The 27,381-nt window shown below is 46.8% G+C and overlaps 2 protein-coding genes across 8 annotated transcripts in view; one reads left to right on the top strand and one right to left on the bottom strand.

The window, feature by feature from the left end:
* LOC126542370 (uncharacterized) overlaps window positions 1-1,751 on the bottom strand; it is a 51,125-nt gene extending 49,374 nt beyond the window's left edge. For 2 of the 4 annotated variants that reach the window (XR_008614910.2, XM_050189420.3), the window contains exon 1: window positions 1,533-1,647. Coding sequence is in view for 3 of the 4 variants with exons in the window: in XM_050189420.3 (XP_050045377.1) it covers window positions 1,533-1,599 (67 nt within the window). In the remaining variant the exon portion in view is untranslated. The other 2 variants (XM_055077208.2, XM_055077209.2) reach the window with 2 other exon arrangements.
* Window positions 1,752-1,863: 112 nt separating this feature from the next.
* The window catches only part of ctrip (E3 ubiquitin-protein ligase ctrip), a 176,418-nt gene continuing 150,900 nt past the window's right edge, over window positions 1,864-27,381 (top strand). For 2 of the 4 annotated variants that reach the window (XM_050189404.3, XM_050189401.3), the window contains exons 1-6: window positions 2,137-2,493; window positions 3,803-3,883; window positions 6,059-6,187; window positions 11,867-12,075; window positions 12,896-13,180; window positions 22,846-22,920. In XM_050189404.3, the coding sequence (XP_050045361.1) occupies window positions 6,105-6,187; window positions 11,867-12,075; window positions 12,896-13,180; window positions 22,846-22,920 (652 nt within the window). In that variant the 5' untranslated portion in view covers window positions 2,137-2,493; window positions 3,803-3,883; window positions 6,059-6,104. Of the gene's footprint in view, window positions 2,100-2,136; window positions 2,494-2,554; window positions 3,020-3,802; window positions 3,884-6,058; window positions 6,188-11,866; window positions 12,076-12,895; window positions 13,181-22,845; window positions 22,921-27,381 lie in introns of those variants that run through there. The other 2 variants (XM_050189402.2, XM_050189403.3) reach the window with 2 other exon arrangements.

Below are 27,381 nucleotides of genomic sequence, written 5' to 3'. Positions count from 1 at the left end.
CTTCTGTAACGCCTTCGGGCCTTGAAGGTACAATGAATGAAATGAAATACTCCCTCGGCATTTTATTTTACAAATTCGTCAATGGAAAACTCCCAATAACCCTTATTAACCCAGATTATTTACCTCATGTTGCTTCTATGAGATTCGCTTCACAGAATAACTTCTTGTTGCCTAAACCAAGAGCTAATTATAGAATATTCACCACTAATTTTGCCTCAACTTCACTATAGAATGCCTTACCCACTAAGCTTAAAGAATATTCTGCCATTAGTTCATATATATTTGCTGACTGACAGAATGAAAATAAAGATTGATTGAATAAATTCGAGTTGTGCACATTCTTGCAATATGTATAAAGTTGACTTCTTATATATTTTATGTATCTTGGCTTTTCTTTTTTTCTTTCTTTTCTTTCATACGTAAGCGTCATTATTTATTACATATTTATGCTTTTACTTTAATCATGTATGCAACAAATAACATATCTTATTTTCCTGTTGTAAGTATTAACAGGAGGCCTCACCCTTACAGTCTTTGACTATATGAGACCTCCTTCTGTATATACTTCATGCCTAAATGTACTTAATTATATTAATATGCAATAAATTTAGAAAAGAAAAACGTCAGACTCAAGAAAAAACAATATAATAGTACAAGCTGAACTGCACAGTTGAAGCAATATTAGTTATTAAGCATATCTTTTTTCCCAATTCTATTTCATTTTTCTTTGTCGACCACTTATGACTGACCGATTCTGATCGTAATTAGATGGAGTGCACCACTCAGGCCATTAACAAAGTGCAATAAATAAATAAATAAATAAATAAATAAATAAAATATTTTATTTACCCCGGCCTGTTCAAATTGTGAATTAGTTTCACCATGAGAATAGATTTAAAAAAAAATTATTGTCAAACAATGTTCATTGCATTTCAAAATAAGTACATTACCTTATGAAATAAAAATTCAGAATGAAAAAAAAAAAAAAAATACATGCTAAATGCAAAGTCTGTGGAGCGCTCTGGCGGTCGTGTAAAATGACAGTGAAGTTGTGTTACACAGGCAAATTACTTTAGTATCGTTATTCTGGCTTTGATGAAACACTGTAGAAGCGCGCGCTTAATATTATTGTAGTTACGTTGCTAAAAGACCTTTCAGTTTTTTGTAGGAGCACTCAGAAACGACCATCCGTTTGGACTTTTAAATTTATGTTGGCGTTATCGTAGCTCTTCACTTCAAATCACTTCAATTCACCTGCACTTCAAATGGATAAAATGTGACTACGAAGGCGAACTTAAACCTCTGATCAAAAGCAAACGCCAAAGGTCGATCGGATACTGGCTTGGCGGTTCGATCCTAAAGGAGTACTTCCTAAATACGTTCGATCCTACTCAGGCGTACTTGTAGTTACCTAATTATTTCTCCAAAGCCTAAAATGAGAGTCTGATTCCGATTTAGCGGCGATGAATCTCAATCCACTAAATGTACCCCCGTCGATAAGCGCACAAAAGGGTTAGATGCAAGCGTCTTACACGAAAGCTGGGCGTCTGTGTCAAGAAGGCAAGCTGCAAGAAACAAAATAAGCCTACGCGTCTGCATTCCGAAGGTCCGAGATGAATGCCACTCGGCGCGAAGTAGCGCGCAGTGTACTACGTACTTGTGGCGGGCAACATTTCAGATTCGCGCTTCAGCGCGGGTGTCAACTCTAGCACGCTGTAGCAGACGGCATTTCTGACGCCGCCTATCGGCTGGGACCTTCTGGGAATGCATTAGACGAATTACAATATTTAACTGCAAGCCCTGGTTTAAGCTTTACTATCTATAGGCGCGAAAAGAATAAAATTACTGGTACCTTATCCCATTGCCGTATAGACACCAGTTTGCGGCCTTGTTTGCCTCCGTGTTGTTCTCTCCGCAGTCACCAGTTGTGCTTTGCCTCATTGTGCGTTTGTGTCGCTCGTTGCACTTTCGCGAACATTCACCGACTCCTGCTGGCTGTGTTCTACAGTAGTGTTCAGACGAGAAAATGTTATCGGCACGGGTCTTTGATCTGCGACCGTCAACAGCGTCAACTCCGCAAGCCGACCTTGAAGCGCAAGGTAGCTTTTCTTCCCATTGAATGGAGTGATGGCACACTGCACTTGCTCTGCACGGGACTGTTTTGTTAACTCGTCGCGTCACATTTTGTGATGACGCGCGAAAAATAAGCATCTTGCAGTCGGTTCTGTGAACGAGAGGTGGGCGCCGTTTTCGATAATAAATGTAAAACGCGCCCTGCTACTCACAGCTAAAAATGTTCTGGCAAGCAAATACAAATAGGCGCTGCTACATGACGGTGTGAGAAAATGTAAAAATTGCGCATGCGTCGTATGCGAGCCAAAGCCAGCCTCTGCTCCCGTTGCGTGTGGGAAATCGTGAGCCCGTGAGCCAGTGAGCCAGTCGTGTGAGGAAAAGCTCCCTGTTCGCTGCCGAGCTGCCGTCGTGAAGTTGTCGGTAGGTACCAATTTCTTGACACGCATCGTATTGTGGGCCGCTGTATGAAGGTTTATGCGTCGCCGCGCTGAATTTATAGTTTGTCTGAAGGGAACACACGGGTTCCCTTGTAAACTTAGGCCTAGACTGCGTCGCATTTTTATTTTTTTGTGCGCCTGAAATTTAGTTTTTTTGTATTTTGAGAGCTTTCCCAAGTGATGAATGTGTAGCGGCCCGACAAATTTCATTTTTATTCGAGGATACAAATATCTTTGTTGTAGAAAAGTGCACTGAACGTCACTTGAAATTGTGAAAGCATATACGCAGACGTCGCTATCGACGCCAGAGCACCGCAGCTGACCAATCTGGTTTTAATCCCAGCGAGCTTCTTTTTGTTTTCTTTTTCTGTCTCTTTTCTTTTACAGATAGGTTTATTTCCTCGGGAAGGATAGGTGAACCGATTTCTTTGTTGGTGCGTTTTCCCGCGATATGCTCGCAGCGTTTCGTTGAAGAGATGCTGGCCTGCGCGGTATATTGTTTGGATCATGTATGTCCTAAGTGTACCCTCTGCGTTGCGTTGCGGAGACATGCGCTCGTTTCTCGTATCCAAGTCGCCCTTTCTGTCCGAGAAAATAGAAAGCAAACAAAAGCCTGCCTCCACAGCATCAGCTGCCACAACGAGGCGAGTTTGTCAGTGTACCCGCTGTTAGTCATCTATTTGTTGCTGGGACAGTCTCGGAGGTGTCAAAGCTAGCTGCTCTGCTCTAGTGTCGCACGCAGCTGTGAGGAAAACGCAGTCAGGTAGACTCGCCATACATTGAAGTAAAGCGTGGTACGATCTTGTACGCGTTGTCCGACTGCTTGCCGTCGTTGTGTTCGCTACTTTACTCATTTCCGGTGCAGCTTTCTCTTGGGTCGGGGCCTTTCTTTCACGGCCAGCGCTTGCACAGACAACTTAAAACTGACGAAGGTTTCTAATGCTTAACAGCAGTAGATATTATACTGCGCACGTTATAGAAGCATTTCGCACAGTATGCACGCGGAGCCCTACGTGCCCCGTTTCATTGATTCTATTGGGCATCAAATGTTTAAATTATGTATTTATAGTGCCGTGTTTCTTCATCTGCGCATTTTCTCCAACAGATCGTCGTACTGGAAAGCTGTGTTACAGATGTGATTTGCGATAATGGTTACTCGTCTGTTGTGCTATGACAATCGAGTCTGCCTGCTTAAAGCAGCCTGTTTTTTAATACGCAAAGCTTGTTTGAAACTTGAGCGCTGCTATGACCTTATACGATTTTCTTTTATTGGAACCAACTTCATCTTTCAGGTTAGCTGTCCACCAAGTGAAGAGCAGTGTTGTTGGACGTCAACCATTTTTCGAAGACACTGCCATGTAAAAGTGGCCAATGTGAGTGCAATCTGTACATTGTGGAGTAAACTTCTTCAGACAGTCGTTTCTTGTTCTTGTTTCACTGTTCGCAATCAATGAAAAAAAAAGGAATGACGCAATTAAGCCATGTGCTTGGAATTTCTCATGTTATCCTTTCCAGCAACTCAATCAGGCCATAGTAATTCACACTTCTTTTGCATCTTTACTGTGAGGGACATTCCAGAAGTAAGTTTCATCATTTATTTTCACGCAGAAACTTTATTACTAAAAAAAAAAAATGCACCCTGGCATCATGAACTATTATACACCTTGCACTATTTTTCCACATAGTCACCACTCACATTGAGACATTTCTAGTAGCATGCAATCAGTTTGAAGAAACCACTCTGGTAAAACTCGGTGCCTTGTGATGCAAGGCCTGAGACATGACCTCTTCATACACAATCTGAAGGTGTTCGTGGATGACAAACACACTAGTCCCACGTGCCCATTCATATGGGACAACAGCACACACTTCCTTCGGCGACCACATTTTCAGCACACGTATGCCATTGTGACAACCTCTGGCATGTCAATCTGCTGCTGTTCTCTCTTGCGCTCTGCGCATGCGCCTTCCTCCTCCGCTGAACCAGCAACTGGTGTGGATTCTTATGGTGATTGTTTCACCGGGTGTCCGATTTTCTCTTCCAAAAAATGATGAAACTTGCTTTTGGAACATCCCTTGTACTAGCTTCTAGCTGGCGAAAGCTGCTGAAATAATAAAAGTCGTATGCATAGCTAGGTCTGCTTGGTGATAACATTACTTTAGTACTCGGTGTTGCACACTGGTATAAATTGGTCTCTGTGATAATGCCCAACTGTTTTTGCCAAAATAGATGTTCAGTAATTTGGAGCACACAATCTCTTGAAGACCGAATGCATGCATGTTGTCTTTGATGATGTTTGTAAAAAAAAAGGCAACTTCATACGATCGAAGGGCAGTGCACAAGTATGTCTGAACTCAAATTTTAAAGAGGCAGAACATCCTTACTACCGAGAAGTTATGCTTCAATGACTTGCCTTATTTTTTTTTTTTACTTTAACTGTCGCCAAGCTTGTGACCATTAGTTTCTTGTTGCAGTTGATTCTGAACTAAACACACAGCTTATATGCTTGTTTATGCATAAAGTGCAAAGTGTACAGAAACTCTATCTGGCCAGCAGTACTTCTGTTGTTTCGAAACTCATAAATACGCACGCTGCTGTAGTGCCACGAAGTACAGATATCTTTTTGCTTTGTTTGTGTTCCTTTATCGGCTGAAGCTCATATCATTTCTTTGTGTTATCATTGGAGACAGGACACATGGTTCTAGTTGAGTTTTTCTGGGAAACTTCAGTTAGGGCATGAGGAAGGTTAGCTTAGCAGTTTTTTGTCTTAGCAGTTTTTGAGCTGGGGGAGATATAAGCACAGGAATAGGTCTTGATAATATATAGCTTATCTTGGCAAAGTGTTCTGGCAACTTCTCATGCTTTGTATGTTATCCTCAACACCCCCTCAAGTATAAACACTTCTTTTGCCCTCTTCTCCTTTGTAAGCACAAGTGCCTTGTGTCTGTGCAAAGCATACGTGTGAATAATGTGGATTAACAGTGCAGCAACTGAACACTTTGTGTTGGTCACATTTCAGTATTTAACTTTTAATTTTAGTGCTATGGAAACTAGGTTGAATACAGTTGCATCAGTGGCCAAGATGTAATCGGGTGTTTGGTTATCAACGTTTCTTGAGACTTGCAAAACACAGTTCTGTTCACAAGCTACAGCTGGCACTGCGCACAGTACTTACTGAAAGAAAACAAGTACACAAAATGGCACATGCTGTCAATCTGAAGGCGAAGCAGAGAATATGACTAATTGTAGGAAAGAAAATGCTGCAAGAAACTTGAATGGTATTTGGCAGGATGTAATAACGACAAGTATTTCCTTTAAAAAGGCAATGACTGCACTGCAAGTGTGTTAGCAATGTTCTAGCAGCCCTGCTGTTGTTTAGCAGCAGTTCGTTTCACATGTAAATAATCCTGCTGTACTGTTCTGATTTACGAGCTTCTCATTTTTCTACTTAATCATCGTGACATCTTTTCTACCACTCACTTCAGTCAAGGGCTTCCCTCTAAAAGTGTAAAGTTGTTTATAAATGCACATGTTTTTTGCTGTGCAGAGCCTTTTGATAAACCCTGGTATGGTTTGCTGTGGGCGGATTGCCTATGGCCGACCAACCTAACAGCCAGTCAGGGGGGTTAAAGAAGCCACAGCCTCTCGTCGGGACACGGTCTCCAATACAAACCAGGTAAGCCACATTGGATTGCTGCTTTGTAGTGAGGTCTGATGTGTCATATAGCCTTAGCTACTGTGAGACATTGTTATCCTGTGCCAGGCTTTTCTACACTGCTGCCAAACCTGTTCTTGCTTGTACATTTTAAAATTGATGCAGAAGGCTTGAGTGCACAGTCGTTCTAAAAATAATGTATATGCAAGATAGGTAAGCATTTTGGAATGAGGCTCTGAAGTGCAAGTACAGTATACCTGTTTTGTCGAGTGTCTGCTTAATATAGTAAGTGAAGCTAGACAACCATGAGAACACGCAGTGTTTTGAAACATTGCTTTTAGTAGATCCTTGTAACAGTCATGTGCCTCAGGAAGACATAGAGACAAGCTGTAAATGTGAGTGTAGAGTGCTCCGAGGTAGCTGCTTGCATGAATTGAGAGCAACACATGGTAAGTATCGTATTTACTCGCATAATGATTGCACCTTTTTGTAAAAAAATGGACACAAATTCAGGGGTGCGATCATTACGCGGGTTAAATTTGCTGCAGAATGACAACAGGTCAAGGAGGCGGCTGCCACTGTACAATTGCGCTGTAATAGTGCGGGCCACCAAAACAAAAATGGCTGCCGGTGGAGCAAGCCGAACGCGCTGAATGCAATTTTTTTTTTCTTGCGAGTACATTACGCGCATTGAAACAGTTTCTTCCTTATCAGTAATGAGTAATATCGTTAATATTGGCAAGTTTGCGACAATAACATAGCCATGTCCACTTTGAGAGGACAGAAACGGAGGTGGGCGTGCTTAGCTGCCAGTGACATAGAAACACATGGTGGGCATGCTGCGGAAACTGTGGTATTTGTCTTCACTACTATCCTAATACGGCATGTTTCCGCTAAGGGTGGGCGAATATCTTAGCGGTGTTACAAGCGTCGGCGTATGAATAGGGTACACTTCTAACGTATCAGTGTAAATGTGGCCACTATCGTTGTTGCTCGCGATTTGTTGCGTGCCCACAAGTGCAGACAAGAATCGAAAGGCGCCTTTTTTGTTGTTGTTGGCCAAAAACATTATGAAGCCAAGTAATAAAGCCAAGGCAAGTTTGGTTGTAGCTTTTTTTTTTTTTTCATGTAAGTGCTGTGGGGTTCTCCTCCCGGAACGACAACACAGTAGTGCAAACAATCACAAGGGCATTTATTGCACCTTCCATAGATCAATGCCTGCTAGCCGAGTTGCTATCCACAAAACATGCCGATGGGCGCGCGACAAATCTAGAAGTCCGACTCACCGCGACCGGATTGCGAGCGAATATGTTCGCCCCATGCTGGATCCCAATGCCTGGTCGTTCGCGCGTACTCCAAGGCGGCCACGCGAGACGGTCTCGCAGAAGTATGGGTCGGCGCACGCACGGCACGTCCGTCCCGCTTGCTGTCCCGCCACCAAAAAAGGAAGCGCCTTGTCTTTCGGCGCCCCAGTCACCCCGCCTGTCGGCGGCGTTAGCAGCGCAACACTCGAGCCATCTCATGTACTGCGCCCCAACCACTCCGACTGCCGCGGGCGCCAGGCCACGCGAGCCGTGCGGGAAAACCAACATATCAGGGGATGCGTGAGAGTCGCGCATCCCCACATCCCCCCAACCTTAAATCATTACATATTCCGGCGAGACATGTGACACGGTCTAACATCAACCCGTGCTTCGCGAACAAGATAGTACATGCAACAGTGGCCGCGCTGAGGAAATGTCCACACGCTGTCCATAGCATGCGAGCCGACATTGTCCTTGGGTACACCGCTGGCGTCTGCCGGTCACAGCAGCAGCTTTGCAGACTCGACGGCATGATTCCAGGCCAGGACTCCGGAAACGACGACGCAGTAGTCGGTACGAGCAAGTGTCGCTCGCGCCGATGCGCCCTGCTGGCAAGAGCCGCCGTAGCTGTCGGTGACCGCTGGCTCCTTTGTCCGCCGCCGAGGGTTGTGAGCTGGATGCAGGAGGCCGCCGAAGTTGCTGCGCCGAACTGGCCACAGCATCACCATCGCCCGGGGTGGCTCGATCGTAGTCCGGGGCAGCAGCTCAGACGATGTGCTGGTGACGGCAAACCAGGGGTGACTCCAATGACGCTGCGTAGACTCAACACACTCGGCAAACACTACAGTAGTGCAAGGGAGAGGAATTCTGCATGCGCATCGCCCACGTGGTACGATGTTCAACTCGGCTAGCAAAAGATTGGGCAGCTACTCAGATGCTAAGTTCATGTGAACGAAGCTCGCTTCCTTGAGCCGAACGAGTAATTTCAATTCGTGCGAGGCTAAATAGAATGAGGGAAGCAAATTGCAATGCCTCAATGCCACGGTCCACCAGGTTGTGTCCCTCTACGTGTGACAGGCAGCTTCGTAAAGCTAGGCCTAAAGCGTCGCTACCCTAACAACCGGCATCCAAAAACAACACCCAAAATGAGCGCAAAACAGGCAGCCGCGAGGAGACGTCAGCTCTGTGAGGGGGTCCTACTCCGCTCGGTGCACACAGCATCCGAGTTGACGGTGCCCACCGTCCCAGACGGTGTCGGAGCGCCCGGTGCCAGGTCGCAATACCAATCAGCCCGTAGTGGCACCCGTGACCCGCGGCCACCCGGCTCCCAGAGCCGCGACTTCATCAGAGTCAAAAGAGATAGAAGAAGCTATTTACGTAAGAAATTTGGACCACCCACGAGGCTTCCGTACTCACTCGCTTCAGGCTTGGCAATGCTCTGCGGGCGCTATGCCTCGCTCTCCCAGGATGCAGACCACGTGGCTCTCGTATTGACGAATGCCATTAAAGAACACTTGCGAAAAGGCTTAGCATGTTGACATGTTCAAACACACTACAGCCACCGTCGCCTCGCTCAAGAAAGCACGCCGCCAACGCTAGCGATCAAAATCCGCGCTAGCCCTACGCTTCGGTTCAAACAAAGGTCTCGAACGAAGCAAAACTGTTAAAATCTATCGTCCGATGCCCCAAGAGCCCCACGTTGGGCAGCCAGATGTGGGGTTCTCACATCGTGCTCTTGTGACAAAGGAACGACAACACAGTAGAGCAAACAATCACAAGGGCATTTATTGCACCTTTCATAGATCAATGCCTGCTAGCCGAGTTGCTATCCACAAAACATGCCGATGGGCACGCGACAAATCTAGAAGTCCGACTCACCGTGACCGGATAGCGAGCGAATATGTTTGCCCCATGCTGGATCCTAACGCCTGGTCATTCGCGTGTGCGTTCACGCGAACGGTGGCGCGTTTGAAGGCGGCCACGCGAGACGGTCTCGCAGAAGCATCGATCGGCGCACGCACGGCACGGCACGTCCGCACTGCTTGCTGTCCCGAACCAAAAAGGAAGCACCTTGTCTTTCGGCGCCCAAGTAACCCCGCCTGTCGGCGGCGTTAGCAGCGTAACACTCGTGCCATCTCTCGTACTGCGCCTCAACCACTCCGACCGCCGCGGGCGCCAGGCCACGCGTGCCGTGTGGGAAAACAACATATCAGGGGACGTGCGAGAGTCGCGCATCCCCACAAATGGTACAAATAAAATTATTTGAATACGCTTTACGGTGTAATTATAGTCCAGTGTAGTGCATGCACAAGTTCTTGCTGGCTAAACTGTTCCCAAGTACGCTCCATAAATGTGGTCTTTCTATAGCCTGTACTCACCATCAAGCCCTTGTTAGGAAGCATGCATGTATATTCATGCTAAGATGCATGTAAGCCTTCACACCCATAAACATAAAAGAAATTTAGGTACACAGCAGTATTTTATATTGTAATGCACAAGATATCACCTGACTCCAGGCACTCCTGAAATGTAAACAAACACATAAGCAATACCACTTCTATACAGAGTGCTGTAATTCAGTAGTGTCACATTCGAATTGACCTCTTCAGCCATGTAGTATGGTTGTGTGTTCATAAGGCGTCCAAATTTATATACGTTTCTGGAAACACAGTGCAAAATTTGCAGAAAAAAAAATTGTATAGCTGCAGCATCAATATTTACAGCAGTAAACAAAAATAAATTTTGCATGTTGGGTCCTCTGAGTTACTGCTCATAATGTTGACGCTGTGAAAGCAATATAGTGGTATCACCTGTTTATGCCACTACAATATCACCACGCTACGCCACCTTAGCCATGCTGCATGCCAATTTGACATGAGTCAAAATAGCAATGTCGCTAGTGTACTTCAGTTGGCTACTGGCGCGGCTGTGATATTGACTTTTCTAGATGGGGGGTGCTAGCTATGCACCATATTTATCAATTTCAATTCAATACTGGTGCATTTTTTAAAATCTTCAAATCTAAGCCAACCGTAGAGTTTGGCATATGATTATCTTGAAAAAACTATTGGCCTAGATTAGAATGAATACAGTATTAAAAAAAGTTTAATTATGGGGTCTTACATGCCATAACCATGATCTGATTATGAGGCACGCTGTCGTGAGGGACTCTGGAAATTTGGACCATCTGTGGTTCTTTAATGTGTACCTAAATCTAAGTACACGGGTGTTTTCGCATTTTGCCCCCATCGAAATACGGCAGCCATGGCTGGGATTCAATTCTGCGACCTCGTGCTTAGGAGCCGAACACCATAGCCACTAAGCAACCACAGTGGGTAAAATAGGTAACTCTTGCTGAAAACTGCAAGTATATCTCAAAAACTGCAAGTAAGATGGAAAATGCATGCATGCGCAGCAGGCATGGTGGGATGGATCTGTTGGTCCCTTCTGTGGACCACGCATGGCTAGAATGACGAGTCACTCAGTAGTATCTTTAAAGCTGCCTTAATAGTCAGAGCTGACCCATGATCCTTAATTTGTACGAAGCTGTGATCCCAGAAGGTTCAGGCAAGGGAACAAGCAATAACAGTAGGTTTCACTACACTAGTATTGCGTTTTGTTCGACTAGGGTCAAACAGCAGTTAGTTTAGCAGCCTTTGCTGCGGATGAGATATACGCCATCAAAATGAATTCGGGCTTATAATAGGTAAATATGTCTTGCAGAATATGTAAATCAGCGCAATAGAAAAGTGACTACAGCAAAAGCATAATACACAGAGCATCGACGTTGAACTGATTTATTGGCACAGAATGCTTACACACATGTATTGTACAGGGTAGAAAACGGAAAACGCTAACAGTATAACCTTAAAGGCTTAATGCATGCGCAGAAAAGAAATTTGCCTACTAAGAAAATGGAAGTGCTCACATCTTTCTTTCCTACTCAGTCTATCAAATCTGCTTCAATTATGTCTCTAGTAAGTTTATTCTTCACTCTATTCATAATGCTGCATTTGTCATACAAGGGAACACCACATCATGTGAGATGATAGGATAAGTTTTCTTCCTTGTACTTCTAGATGTTTTACTTGTGCTCAGCTAATGTTTGATGACACACTTTCCAGTCTTGGAAGTTTGCGGGGACAATGCCACAATTAGACCGGGGTAGTTGGAGAACTATGGGAGAGACCTTTGCCCTGCAGTGGGCGTAACCAGGCTGATGATGATGATTTCCAGTCTTGCTCACATATGTATACTTTCCCACAAGTGTGTTCCATGTCAAATAAATTGGCTGGAAGTCGGGGCTTTGTGCATCTCCTTTCTGCATTTATCTGTTGTCTAATGTGCTGTGATTTGCCTATCAGGTTGAAATGCAATGCATGCTGTGTTTTGGCAGGTCCCGCACACGCACCTTGGCTCACTGTGACAGCTGCCCATCAACCCACAACGGAATTGCATTGGACACTCAACAACCACCAGTGCAACCGCCACCACAGCAGCAGCAGCAGCCGGATCAGCCGCCTAGCAGCGCGGTCAAGCGCAACCTTGACTCTGACGACGCACCCCAGCAGCACAAGAAGCTCAAGGGTCACTTCAGGCCTTGCAGTAAGGGCATGTTTGGCACACTCAATGTCCTCCCATTTGCTGAGGTGCTGGTGCTGTAGATTGGTGCCTTGTGCAGGATCGTCCTACTGAAAAATAAAAAAGCCTGGATTTGGTTGCCAGTAACTCGCTGGCTTTGCTCCCTGGTTTAGGAGGGCTCCTTTGTACAGTTACCAAATATTAAGACCACATGGACTACCTCAGTGCCTGTGGTGTTCTGCTGTTGTTCAAGCTTTGTTTCGATGGGAGGGTTCTTGAGAAGGGGGGGCCATATCATGTTTGGGGGCGTACCAGGCGCACCAATACTGCTCCATGTTTTTTGTAGTTTCACAATAAATGATTCTTCTGGTGCTTGGGCACTTCTTTACAGCTGCTCTTGTAAGCCGTGTCTGCAGTTAATGTGACAGTTTAGTTAAATGCTTACTTGCAAACCCATCACTTGCAAATCTTGTCTCACGTGATTGCTTCAGCAAATGCTGCCTTTACTACCTGTGCTGAAAGAAAGCCTTTCTAAATGCTTTCTCGATTAAAAAACCTTATGTCTCGTTACCTACATACGAAATGACCCCAGGTGATCATGTTTGACGGAATGTATGGCTGTTCTTGTGTGGGAGCCCTTATGAATATGGCATTCTCTTGCTGGACAAGTACTATGATAGTTCAGTAAGTGTGTGTAAACTACCAGTGTACTGTTATTTAAAATTTTTTCCCTTTTGCATACCTTCAAATGTGCAGCTAGTTGAAGTGCAGTTGTGACCCTAAATTTATGGCGCCAGAAAAAATGCGTGGGATGGTCTAATTGCATATTCGTTCTTTCACACAGGGGGCCACGGGGGGGATCGGCCGGAGAAGAGTTGCGCCCTGGAGAGCGGGGCGGCGGGGGGCCGGGCCAGCAAAGGGGGCGGCGGGGCCCGGGGGGCAGCCAGCAGCGGCAAGGCGGCCACCACGGGGTCGTGTGCTAGCAGCAGTGGCAGCGGCAGTCGGCGGCGTTCGTGCCGAGGGGCCAAGCTGGCCGGGGGGGCACCCTCAGGAGGAGGCCCCATGGACCAAGGGGCTGCCTCCTCTTCCTCCAATCACCACCTGCCGCCACCTGATGCCCAGCCACCCGGTCAGTCTCTCTTCCCCACAAGATGGCACAGTGGCTAGTTGTGGCACACTGCTGTTGAGCATGTGGTTGCGGGCTGTATATCCCAACCAACGGGGGCCACAATACAATGGGATATATATACAGGGTGTCCTAGCTAACTTGACCAAGATTTCAAAAATGCCGAAGAGCTCTAGAGAAATAGTACTGACTGCATAGTAGCCGTAGTCGTATGTACTTCCGGCCAGTATTTTTTTCATCGCAAATTATTACTGAATTAATTACTTTCAATTAGTGAACTCTTTAATTATTGCTTGAATCGCAAACATATAAACTACAAAGTTGTTGGGCACCTCAAATAACCTCCGAATCAAGTATTTGTTTAGTGCCCTACGAACAACTAGTCCTACAAATCCGAGAGCTCCTTCATCACCTCGTTAAACAAGGACACGACATTACATTTCAGTGGCTCCTTAGCCGCTGTGGCATAATGGGTAATGAACAGGCTGATCAAGCTGCACAATCTGCTCATGAAGACAGCATGCAGGAGCCAATCCCGTTGTCAAGAATAGATGTAGCAGCGCAACTTCAAGTGCTTGCATATGACGCCTTGCAATAGTTGTGGAACCAACCTAGCTTCCAGCACACACATCTACATCGATTGAACGCCTCTCTGCAACTTCATCCTCCACCTAGACTATCCCAATCCCAGGCAATGGCACTTTACCAATTGTGGCTTGGTGTCGTACTTACGAAGTCGTGTGCTTTCCGCATCGGATTGGAGCGTAGTGCTGCGTGTGACCACTATGGTGACGAGGAAACTATCGAACATGTTCTTTGTTATTGTCCCCAATACAGCGCACACAGGCAGTCACTCGTGGCCGTGCTGGCGCGTCCTGACGGCCACTTTCTGAAGTTTTCCATTGGGGACCATCTCTTGACATGTGCTAACAAATTCATCCGGGAATGTTGTGTGTCACTGCTTTGATTCGTCCACAATTTCTTTGGTGTAGCGCAGGATCAGATTACAGTTGAACCCTGCAATAACGAAATTGTTGGGGACAGCAATTTTTTTCAATTCTCGCAAGGATTTTGTTATTGCGAAAATGAGAGAAGGCAGACAAAAAAGGTACATAATGGAGGAATCGCGTTTTATTGAAAAAATTCGTAATCTCGGTTTGCCATCCACGGCTTCGGAGGAGTCTTAACGCTCGATCCTCACAACGCGGAATATGTTGCATCGCCATGTCGTCATCATGCGTCGCGAGGAATGACCGCACGGTGTCTAGTGTGTCGAGCACATCTCGCAGGCTCGCTTGCTTGGTCGTGGTTTCGTCGCCATCATAGCTGTCGTCAGTGCCGCGCATGCTGCTTACTATGGCGTCGTCCATCATCCAGTTTCTCGTGGATGACCAAGTCACCGTCAACAGACAGGAAGTCGTGTAGACCCAAGCCGTCCGGCACAGTTTTGTCCACGTACCGAAGCACATCCCATGCCTTGCTCAGTGTGGAAAGTTTGCCTCGCGTAAGCAAACACACTTCCACCTTCCGCTGGTCGCTCAGTCTGACGATGCAGCTGATGCCTGCTGGTTATTAAAGCCAGTGTGTTCGAAGCACTTTTTTGTCACGCTTGCTTTCGTTGTCATCCATGCTGCAGCAACCAACCATCTCTAGGGCCATGAAAAGGTCCACCTCCGTTGTGTGTTTGTATATGATGTTCAGCAGCATCCTCTGAATAAACCTTGGACGGTAGGCACACTTCAAGCTTCATTGACAGGGAACTGCATGGTATCTCGAACTTGACAGCGATATCCATCTTCTTTTTTCCGGTTGCAGCTTTCGCGATGATTTGAGATTTCTCTAATAGCGTGAGAAACTTGCGTTTCTTAAGGGGGGAGGTGGGTTCTAAAAATATTTTTCTTATTTTTGGGTGAATCTTTAATAAACTCCACTGTCTGGAGTAATTTTTCGTGCTGATTTCAGATCTGTAATTAGATTTCTGATAGCTGTAGCAGTTCAAAAAATATTGAGGTCTGAAGTCAAGTTAATTTCAAACTCGTTACGGGGCTTTTTGATGATTCCGTCTTGCTAAACCAAAAACTAAATGCATGGCACCATTGCTAAAGACCTACTGTAGGGGGTGATGCTATTTTTATTCATTTGGAAGCATTTTGCGGACAAGAAAACAATCTTGCATTTATTATGAACATCTTTTTCTAATTAGCAGCAATTACTATACCTGAATGTAATTTTCATGACGGCGCAAGAGTAATAAAAATAGCATCACCCCCCAGATCATTTCAATACGAATAAAATGATACCACCCTTGTCATTTATGGCCAAAAACAACCCAGAAAAAACACCCGTAAGGCGGAGTACAGTGTGCAAAAACATCGAACTGAAATAAACGCATTTGAAGTTTCAAACAAATGTAGCTTTTGCTGAAGTGAATCTACAGCAATACAAACGTCACCATTTTGAAGCTGTGTTTTGTAAGAATGGCCATACTAAATGTGTGACTGCACACTCTCAAAATAATAGCACACTGGCCACTGAACTAGCACAAGAAACTTTATTAAGCACCACGCTCTACAAAGAGCATGGTGCCTGGGTTTCAAACCGAAGTGTAGAACTCTTTGTGGGCATGAATATAGTTCCAGTGTTGTACACCCGTGAGCAAAAGTATACGGACCACGGGAGCGCGTGCCAAACTGCATCGACGCGCCGTCTACCGACGCGGTGCCTGCTGTCGAGAGGGCCGCTAGAGCAGCGGTGCGCATGCGCGTCCCATCATATCTGCTGACCTGACATGTAGCTTTGCCTGACGTGGCTGTGGTGCTCGTAGACTAAACGTCCACTGGGCGTCGTTTTCTCTGCTCTGTACTCTGTCGCATCTGGGCTATTGCTTTACGCAGCGGCTGCGGCTGGACTGGCACGCGCGTCCGCCGCGTTTCGCTTTCCTTCTCTCTTTGGGGGGATTATCGCGTGCCGCACTGCCTTCTCTGACGCCTTTAGATGACTCGCGCAAAATGGCTTTCTGCGGCGTTGTATTATCTCGAACTGTTCCAATGTTTGCTGCCGCAGGTAGAAGCAAGGTTTTGCAATCGGTGTCCGCCGTCGCGTTAAGAAGTAGAACATTGGAACAGTTCGAGATAATACAACACCGCAGAAAGCCATTTTGCGCGAGTCATCTAAAGGCGTCAGAGAAGGCAGTGCGGCGCGCGATAATCCCCCCAAAGAAAGAAGGAAAGCGAAGCGAGGCGGACGCGCGTGCCAGCCCAGCCGCAGCCGCTGCGTAAAGCAATAGCCCAGATGCGACAGAGTACAGAGCATAGAAAACGACGCCCAGTCGACGTTTAGTCTACGAGCACCACAGCCACGTCAGGCAAAGCTACATGTCAGGCCAGCAGATATGATGGGACGTGCATGCGCACCGCTGCTCTAGCGGCCCTCTCGACAGCAGGCACCGCGTCGGTAGACGGCGCGTCGATGCAGTTTGGCACGCGCTCCCGTGGTCCGTATACTTTTGCTCACGGGTGTACATGCAGGCTGCCTGATTGATAGCAGTCTCCATTACAATCAGTGAGGCACTTTTTTTTAATTTGGTAGAATTGACCATGTTACTGAATGAAGGCTCTGAGCGTAAGTAGCCTTCCAAGTCATCTTCACCTGACAGTGGCTGTGGAACTTAGGATCAGAGAGCCAGTGATAGATACGCAGCTGCTAGGTGCTTTCCAGAATTTTACTTTTGTATGATGCCTCGATCACTTCTGCAGCCAGGTGTGTGCCAGCCCAAGGGGCCTAGTGAACAGAGCTCATGGTGAGGTTCTCTTTATGAAGGGGTGGTATGATAGATATTGTTAGGAGCTATCATGACAATATGATAATAGAGTGAACGCGCAATGTGCTTGGTTGCGAGTCCGAAGTGCCGATGTGCGAAATGCATAGCCGCAGATACAAGGAGCCGACGCGCGATGTGCTTAGTCGCGCAGTTCAAGGTGCCGACGCGCGAAATGCCTAGTCGCGGGCTCGAGGAGTCGACCCTCGATGCGCTTATTCGGGCAGTCCGAGGTGCCGACGCGCGAAATGCCTAGTCGCGGGCTCGAGGAGTCGACACTCGATGCGCTCATTCGCGCAGTCCTACGTGCCGATGCGCGAAATTCCTAGCCGCGGGCTCGAGGAGTCGATACTCGATGCGCTTATTAGCGCAGTCGGAGGCGCCGATGCACAAAATGATTACGTGACGGTCCGAGAAGTCCGCGCGCGATGTGCATGATCGCAGAGTCTGATACTACCTATGCGTGATATGTTTAGCCGCGTTTCCGAAGATTGCGTGCGCGATACGAATTTGTCACGAATTCGAAACACCGAGTGCTGAAAGGCTTAGCCGCATGTCCGAGGATTCCGCGCGTGAATCTTGGTCGCGAAATCCGCGTCGCCGATGCCCGGAATGCTTAGCCGCGAGTCTGAAACGTCCACATGCGTAGGGATCGGCCACGCTACTGCGATGTCCGCGTAGCGCCCGTTTTGACACGTCGAGATTACGGCAAGTGGAGACATAAAACTCGCGAGGTGCAAAGAGCCGAGCAGACGACGCGAGCGCCGGACCAATGGCGAACCGCGCTGGAGTCACGTGGCAGGCGCGGTCAATCGCAGATTCCGGCACGACCTTCAGTCATTTGCTTTTTGTGCGTTCGTTTCTGTATGGAGGAGATCGCTGAAGCGGCAAATTTGAAGACTGAGAAATGCGCTTTCCAACGAGACCAAGATGGCGGCGCTCGGTCGCGCCGTTCCGGAGATATTGTGGCATGAAAAACGCTGTTCTTTCTTGATTTCCGCGAGATTTTTCGCCACCTTGGCTGATAAAACGAATTTTTTAGAGCACTTCTAAGTGGTTTACAGTGATGGTATTTGGGTATCAGATAGAAAAAGGGTTATAGAAACTGAAAATGTGATTTTCAAAAAATCGATTTTTTGGCCATTTTTCGCGATGTAAAACCCGCGTCCCCCCTTAACTGGAGGAGGCATTTCGCAAGGCTTACTTCTGTACAGAACGACCAAGCACCACGAGGACAGCGAGGGGTGTGAAACAAGTTGCCTGGCCACTTCTGCCAGATTCACAGCCGGAGGCCAAGCGGTATCGTTCTGGTTGCCAGCAAAAACGAGTTATGCGCTACAACTATCCTCTAAGCAAGCAACAACAGGTGGCAGCAAGCAAGTTTCTTAAGTGATTAAAAAGATGTTTTAGCGCATTTTTGATCAGGATTTCACTTTTAATATGTTGAAACTATGCGAAGAAAACTCGCGACCCGCTACGGCAGAAATTTTCGTTGTTGCGAGGCTGCCGGTTGAAGATGTGTCATTGTTGAGGGATATGATATACATGTACTCTTATGTACCTCTGCCGGGAACTCTGAAATATTTCGTTGTTGCGAGAATTTCGTTGTTAAGGGCTTTCATTATCGCGAGGTTTGACTGTATTAACAAACTGCATCTGGAACTTATAAAGAATTTCTTGGCCGAGGCTGGACTGACATGCATGGCTCAACTTGTCCGGGACGCTTAATTATAAAAAGTACAAAGCTTTAAAGAGACACTAAAAAGCAACATTGAATTCGTTTAGTGTAGGGAAGTACTAAACTTTTTAATTTTCATTGGGGGTCTGGTGGAAGAAGGTTGGCTATTAGTAGAGAAAGTGAAGGGCAGAGCTTCCTGTCTGGAATTTTGTTCCTAAGGTACAGTGTTGGTATGCTAGTATGACATCACTGATTTTGAGGTGCTTTCGTACGTTTGGGACAACTTTTGTTCAGAGAAGAGGTCTTAATGGGCTAAATCTTCAGTTCCTTTAGAATGCAGTGTAATTATTCTTGTTTACGTATAAAATATTTAACTGGTCCTGAATAGGCGCTGTCCAAATATTTAGACGTCTCAAGGAGCTAGCATGGGAACTTCAAGCCTGTCTTACGTTTTTGCATTGTTTCTGGCTTACCAACACTGCTCACAGTAAGACTGGTGTTTCTGGCATTTCAGAAGTGTGATTTGTCAATACTGCTTAACATTCTACCTTAGTGTTCCTTTAACCCTTTCGCTGTCACGGATGTACCGGTACGTTCTCTATCGTGCGTTCAAAATTTCGCGCCTGAGCGCAAAGCTGGCGCTCCTGGACTGGCCACGCTATCTGTTGACTCTTTCTATAAGTTTGTAATTTCGCCCCGACCTGTGTTAGTACATGTTAGTACATGTATTGAAAAGTACGGTGCGACTGCCACAAGCCCCTTTCTCTTTGTTGAGTGGCGTGGTGGCTCCGCATTCACCGTATCTTGCGTTGCGCTCGTGTGGTTATGGTTCAAGGGTTGTTCTGCCGTCTCCACTGGTTTGAAGGTTTTTATTTTTCTTCTGTTGGTGTCTGCTACGGCGCGTCAAGTTGCGGGGCACGTGCCGTTGCCTCTCCGAAAAGAGTGACTCGATTGCTGCTTTCGCTCTCTCGCCGCACCCTCGCTTCCGACTTGCAGCAGTAAACGTAAAGCCCTTCGAACTTTGTTTTAGCTTTTTTTCCATCTCCCTCTGTTTTCTTGATCACGGAACGTTCCATTTCTCTCCGTTGTGCGGGCGACTGAAAGCGCATCCTCCCTGCGCGCGGTTACTTTCGGATGGCTGAGCATGCGGGACTTTCGTCTGCTCATTGGAGCGGTGGCTCAATTCCGATTCAGAATACGAGCCGAGCTCGGATTCGGACTCGGACAGAGTCTCATGCGAGGAAGAGATGAGTTCCGCATCGTCAGATTCGGATGTTGAACAGATGTTATAGTCAGGCTGATGATGATGATGATGTTTACTAACAGCTGCAGAACACTGAAATGTGCATATTGCATTGACTATGTTATTTGTATACCAATCATAATAAAAAATAAATATCTATGTTCATTCCCTGTTATGCTCGTTCCCTGAAACCAAGCCGATACTGAGGGTGCGTCACGGTCAGAAAGGTCCGGCAGGGATAGGGTTGAAGGAAGCAAAAGCTTTGTATGGCCTAGAGAGCAGGGGTCTCGAACATGTGGGCCACATGCGGCCAGCAAGATTCCCAGATGCGTTACCTTACTAATTTGTGCACTTCCTCTTTCTCCTTCAACTGGGCAGCTACCCACTTCTCCTGACTTGCCCAATTCTTGGGGTTCCTTTACATAATGAGGTAGACATAGCAGTTCTTGTGCCAGAAAAATACTAATATTGCCAGTGGAATAACCAGCACACAGATACAGTCGAACCCGACTATATCGAACCCGTTTACATCGAATTATTCTATATACCGAACAATTTCTGGTCACGGTATAGTTACAATGAGTATATATAGCAAAAATTACGCTTACATCGAACAAATATTGCAGTGACTCCCGATATATCGAACGTCAAGCGGCGGAAAAGTGCCCCCAGAAGTTGGCTTTCCCTCATGGTAGCGGGGAAACCCGGCGGCGCGGCTCCATCCAACCGCTCTCCCTATTGTGACCACGCTGCCTCGGGCTGTTCTGGCGAGCCGTCGACACTCCCCCTGTCGCGCATAGTGGAGTCTATTAGGCCACATCCTCCCTCTTTCTCTATCGTCTTTCACTTTCCATTTTCTCTCCCCTGACGACGCTTCGCCGTGCTCCCCTCACGGGTTGCAGAATCAAGCGTCCTTCCTTTCTTTAGATCACTATCTATGGACACTCCCCAGCAATAAATGATCCTGGCCCGCCTCAGCGCTTGCTCAGACAGCCAATCAGAGGCTCTTCTGCTCTCTTCGTGCAAGATGGCAAAAGTGCGAGTTGTCTGGCTGCTTTTCTGGTTAATCGTGTTTGCGCCTTGTGGGCCTTCTCCCGCAGTGTTGCCGTGATGAAGCGGCAGAATTCGCCTTTCGTCGTGAAGCTCGCAATCATAAATCGCGTCGAACGCGATGAGAAGTTGGATGTCCCCGCAGCGTGCAAGATTCCGAGGAGCACTCTCTGCACGATTAGGGCTAAAGTGGCCAGACTCGCAACCCGGTGCCCATGGCGCCCGACGCGTACGCACGGCCGTGTACGAGGGGTTCTTCATACGTTCCGGTTTCCGCGTGCTCGGTGATGACTGTAAATGCTGATGAATGCGACGAAGCCGTTGCTGAAGTTTGGAGCGAGCTGTCAAAATTTCCGGGATATTCGAATCAAAGGTGGACGAGTTTGTGAGTGCAGATGATGGTGTCGCGACCACGGTAGAGCCCGGAAACGAAGACTACATCGCCGACATCGTACCGAGCACAAATGAAAGTAGGCACACTGAGGAAAGCAACTACGGTCCTTTGCTTACATCCTCCGAAGTGATTGGTGCACTCGCATTAGTCCGGTGCTTCTGCGCGAATGCGGAAGGTTGCGGCCTCAGCTGCTCCGACTCCTTAGACAACGTGGGGAAGTGCGTGCGTCGCAGGCAGCGAAATTGCCCAAGCAGAAGAAACTAAGCTAGTTTCTTCAATAAAGTGATTTTATAAATGGTATGTGCTTTTATGACATCCAATTATTTAGCAGGCTTATATCGAACTGATAGGCGTTTTTTTGCGAGTTCGATATAGCCGGGTTTGACTGTATTTCAAAGTGATAATAGCACACTTCCAAATTAGGCTCCCCACCCCATCCTCACACTCCCCACCCTTCAACATATAATAAAATGAGCGGGAGAGGCAAATGCCAAGGAAGACATGCACAAAAGGAAACCCTCGCCTGCGCTTACGTAGCAGGCGGTTTCGCAAACCGTGCTTTCCTTGAATTGCAATAACCGCACTGACCTATCGGCAGGCAGGGTCAACTGCGGCGCCCTCTCCTATGTGCCAACTGGTTGGCAAGAATTTCTGTGCATTGCAGGCAAGCACTGCCAAAGGAGGGAGGGGGGGGGGGCGGGGGAGTAGAAAAGGGACAAGAAAAGGGCACCACATGCCTAGTGGTGCGACCCTTGAGAAGCTGTGTCAACTGGGTACGGCCCAGTGTCAGATAAGCTTGAGACCACTGCTACCTGCGCAGGTAGAACCCGCAGCAGTATCCAAGTAGCTATGGCATTGAGCTCTTAAGCTCAAGGTCGCGGCCACATTCCATCCTGGCCACACTGGCTGCATTTCGATAGGGGCAAAATGCAAGAACGTTCATCTGCATACTTAGATTTAAGCGCAGGTTACAGAACCCCAGGTGATAAAAAACAAATCCGGAGTTTCCTACTACTGTGTCTCATACTCGTACAGTGGTTTTGGCACATATCCCATAATATAATATTAATTTTTCAACTTCATTGTGTGTGTATTAGTGTGACACTCGTTATTGCAAATCTGCGGTCTCGGATTTACATCTGACCTTGCACCATATACTTGACATGGTGCATTGATAGCCCCACAGGCCATTTTCTCGCTAATAAAGGCAAAGGAAAAAGTTGCCCAAGTTCTTCGTCAACTTAAGTGTCGTATGCTGATAAGAGCTCCATTTGTACATGCAGCAACATGTTTGAAACTCCCGATGTACATCTTACCTTGTGTTGCAGGTTTGTATTTCTTGTGCAGGCATTATTTTAAGCACATGGAAGTAACAATGCATTTTTTTTTCCTATAGCTGCGTCGTCAATATTTTTATTTGTAAAATGAATTCTGTAAAGCAGCAGAAAACAGAAGTTATTAGTGAGGTATGTCTTTTGTTTTTCAGCTGCCAGTAGAGTTGGTAACAGTTCAGGCACTGCAGACAGCGAATCTGATGACAACGAGATGGGAAGATTGCAAGGTAAGTGCTAGTCCTCATCTTATTGGAATGTTGTGTGACTGGGTTTGAATCCTTTGCTAGAATGCACTTGCGAAGCAGTGTACGATCGGAAATTGCAACACTTCATTGCTCGCCATGCCACCCTGAGTGCTTTGTGAGGTTTTATTATGCTCCATTTTATACATAGCCTGCAATGCTGCGAAGACTGGAGACTTCCTTCACTGCTAACATTCGTGACCAGAGAGTAGTGCACTACATATGAAAGATGTAGGTACTATATGATCTCATTAATTTGATCCACATTAATTTGGAAAATTGGATGATTCGGACCTGCACTCTGGTCCCGACAAGTGTGTGCAGTATTTAATGGCACCAAGCTTGTTAATTTGGGCGTATCTAGCTGAGCATCGGTTAATCCAGGGGACGGCTGGAGTACACCACGTACACAGCGTCTCGAATGTGTGATGCTAACGTGGCATTTGTGGCGCTAGCATCTATAGTCTGATACAACTTTAGAAAAAGGGGGGCGTTTACTCCTCTGATGCGGATGCGCACGAGCATCCACCAATGGGCGCGCACTCTGGACTGACGTCATTAGCCGGACGGCCTGTGACCCGCCGACGAAGATGGCCGTCCGCGCTTCGAACTGGGCCAAGTCGCGTCAGCTGTGTGCTTCAGCGATTAATGCATTGTTTTATATAAGTACTTTTTCAATAGCAACTGATTCATTTTAAACTTGGAAAACGAGCAGTAAATACGCCATGCACATGCGCACAAGTGCAGAAGCCACGCAGAGCTGCTCTTTCTACTTTTGTCACTTGCAATGAAGCTAAGGAGCAGACGAAGGGCAGCGTTCTAGAAGGCACGGGGTTATTTTTCTGTCGCTATCCGGCATGTGCTGTAGCACATGAGAGCTCTACTAAAGCAGTCATCAAAATACAAAAGTCTTTATTTATACCGGGACTTGCGCATTTCAGGAGCACAATTTTTCGAGTGGGACTATTTTAGTTGCGGAGGCAATCGGCTGTCGCGCTTCGGTCATCTGGGCGGGGCCTCCCCTTTTTTCTAAAGTTGTATCAGACTATAGGCAGGGTGGAGCGGTGAAGTTCATATTGTTGCACTTAGATATCAGTGGAAACCATATAGCAATGACGAGAACGCTTTTTTGCTTTTTTGTTTAGTTTTGTCCAAGGCATAATGTTGGCTGTAGGCTTTCAAAACTGCGTGGTTTCAGGACTGCATTGGTTGCAGGAAGCACTGCTTTCATTATGATTTCATTATGATCAAGGAAAGGATAAGTTATTCTACTATGGCCTTTGCACTGGTATCAAACCCACCAGCGACATTGCGATTGATCGTTAGTTGTTGGCCAGCTCACTGGGAAAGAAATTATCTATGCATAATTCCGCTGGTGTGCATGCATTTGCCTTGATAATGATTTGGTTCTGTGAGGTCATTTAGTATGCGCACGCACACACGCGCGCACACACACACGCGCGCACACGCACACACACGCGCGCGCGCGAATTCATGAGCATAAAGCAATAAAGCATTAACACACAAGTAGAAAGAGACACCGCTTGCGTTATCGCTAGTGGATACTTGGGCATACTTATGCATACTTAGGCCCTTTAAAGGGCCCCTCACCAGGCCCCATAGCAAATTTTGGTTATACGCTGGAAGTTGTTACGTGTCCTCTAGAGAGCATCTTGCCGTAAAAATTTCTCAAGTCAGCTCATTGATAGCAGAGATATAAATATTTCAGTGTCACAAACTTATAATTTCAGCAGGTGGGCTCCACTGCATAGTGAGACTCCCTCTCCACTCGTCCCGTCTAGCCTTCGCATGTGAAATTCATTCCCTACATTCTCTCATGCCAGACCTCGAGGATTGCGTGACAAATGCGTCACGGGCGCCACCTTCACTTCTTTTTCGCCTTGCTTCCTTTCTTTTTTTTTTTTTTTTTTTTGGCGATGTGCTTTTCCGCTGGCGGTGATGTGCGCGAGCTGTTATCGTGTTGCGCAGCGCACAATTTTGCACATTGTGCACAAGGACACATGACTAGCGGTATAATTCGGTGCTACACGAATACTGTGGCAGAACAAGCGGATTGTAGAGCATGGTCACGCGCACGAACACGGTAGAAAATGGCATAGTTTTTGTACCTGTGCTCGTAACTGCACGACTGCGGGAGCAAGCAGGCAAAATGGAAGTACATCTCTCTTGGTTTGGTGTAAAGTAAAACAAAAGACGCGCAGACATTCCGTTTGTGTGTTTTATTATTTCTCTAAACTTCAGTTCATCAATTCAAGCAACAGATCACTCAAATAACAAATGGTGCCTTGAATAATTCCCGAAGTCGCATGTCACCACGAGCGACATTACATTGCGGACTTGAGTATGTAGGTGCAGGGACGCGAGTACGTCGTCCTCCGGCTTGGAGCACGGTGGCCGCGAGGAGAAGAAAAAACAGCGTTCAGTTTGAAATTTCGGATCTTTCCGCGGCGCATAGCGTTGTAATACTTTGCAGACACGATCACGATAATGCACATAGTTTATCTTCCCCTTTATAACGGAGGAACATCAGTATTATGAATTCGGCTAAAAGTAACAGCGTCACAACTCTCGCGTGAAACAGAAACCGTGAGTGCACTAGCCATCATCACCATTTCAGAGTAGCTATCATCACTACAATGTCGAGTGCCAACTGCTTCACCACAAACTTCACCAAGAACTTCACGACAAAGGTTTGGCAATGTTCGCACGAGATCCAACGATGAGTGCAGCTAGCGATAGCCCCAAGAAGTGAAAACTGTTTTCACTGCAGGACAAATTGGACGTAGTGAAGGAAATTGATGCAGGGAAAAAGCAAATCGACGTGGTCAGACAGCGTGGAATTGCCCCATGAACCGTCGCGACCATTTTGAAAGACCGAGACAATATTGTCAAGCTTCACTGGGAATCTCAACTCACTGCTACGAGGAAATGGCTGGACTTGGAAACTTTCAAACTGTGGACCAAGCTGTTCTCATGTGGTTCACACATGCCAGACTGCAAAATGATCCTGTGTCTGGCCCATTGCTCCAAGAAAAAGCCCTCGAATTTGCTGATTCACTTGAAATAACTGGGTGTGACACCAGTGGGGTTTGGCTTTTTCGTTTCCGCCAAAGGAATGGAATAACTTGGCAGGTAGTCTCGGGCGAAGAAAAAGCTGCTGACAGAGAAGGTGCGGATTCCTGGTGCAATGATAGTTTTCTAGACATGGCTGAATCGTACTCTGAAGACTATATTTTCAACCCAGATGAGACCGCATGTTTTTATCAGCTGCTGCCAGACCGGACGATGCACTTAAAGGGCAGCAGTGCAAAGGAGGGAAGAAGTCTCATCTTCATGCGACAGTCCTGCTCTGCTGCAATGCAACAGGCACAAAGAAAATTAAAAATACTCATCATCGGCAAGTACGTGAAGCCTCGCTGTATGAAAAACGTCATGTTGTTACTGTGTGACCACTGCGCCAACAAACGAGCCCGGATGACCAGAGAACTCTTTCCTGAGTGGCTCATCAAACTCTATGACCATATGAGGAGGGATGACCGAAGAATTCTACTCGTTGTCAACTGCTCTGCTCACATGGTGAATGTTCGCTTGATGCATGTTCGCTTGGAGTTTCTGCCGCCAAACAACACATCCTTGATGCAACCCCTAGACCAGGGCATTATAAAGAGTGTGAAAGCAGAATTTCTTAAGCACCTTGTGCAGCGGCTAATTATCAATCTTTGCCTAAAGCAGCCGACTGTAATCGATATTCATCAGGCAGTGAAAATGCTCACAGGAGCTTGGTGGAACTTGAAGGCGTCCACCATTGGCAACTGCTAGTGTAAAGCAGGGCTTGTGAAAGCGCCTTTTCAGCTTGAAGGTGACCTGGAGGCGACCGACAACTACCCAGGAGACCTGTGGACCAAGGTTGCGGAACTGCTGCCTGCCGTCCCTTTCGACAATTGTAAGTCGACTCAGATGTAAGTGGACCCCCCCATATCGCGTGTGACAGAAAAAGAAAAAAAAAGGAGCATACTTGAGGGCGCATTCAATAACGAAAATTTATTAGTAGCTGACATGGTCACTGGACTACTAGTCTTCACTAGTGCTGCCATCGTCATCGCTGCTACGGTCCCACAGCGTGTTGTCATCCGGCAAAATTCCACATTTGGCAAACGACCGCACCACAACATCTTGTTGAACAGCAGCCCACACCGAATGCGCCCAACCATGCGCGGTCGTCAGGGAGGCTCTTTTGACAGGTCTGGTTGGCGTAAGTTCGCGGTCTTCTGCCGCCAGCCACTCGTACTCATGGCGGAGCAGGTCCTTAAAAGGCGAAGATCCGGGCTTGTTTCATGACCATGTCACACTTTACGGGCAGGGACCGATCACGCAATTCGGCGACGTACGCCGCAAGCTTGGCCTACAGCTCCGGAAAGCATCCAG

This window comes from Dermacentor andersoni, chromosome 2 (genome assembly GCF_023375885.2).
Source record: "Dermacentor andersoni chromosome 2, qqDerAnde1_hic_scaffold, whole genome shotgun sequence".
Classification (NCBI taxonomy): domain Eukaryota; kingdom Metazoa; phylum Arthropoda; class Arachnida; order Ixodida; family Ixodidae; genus Dermacentor; species Dermacentor andersoni.
The sequence above is the reverse complement of the archived record's forward strand: the minus strand, read 5'-3'. Positions and strand labels throughout refer to the sequence as shown.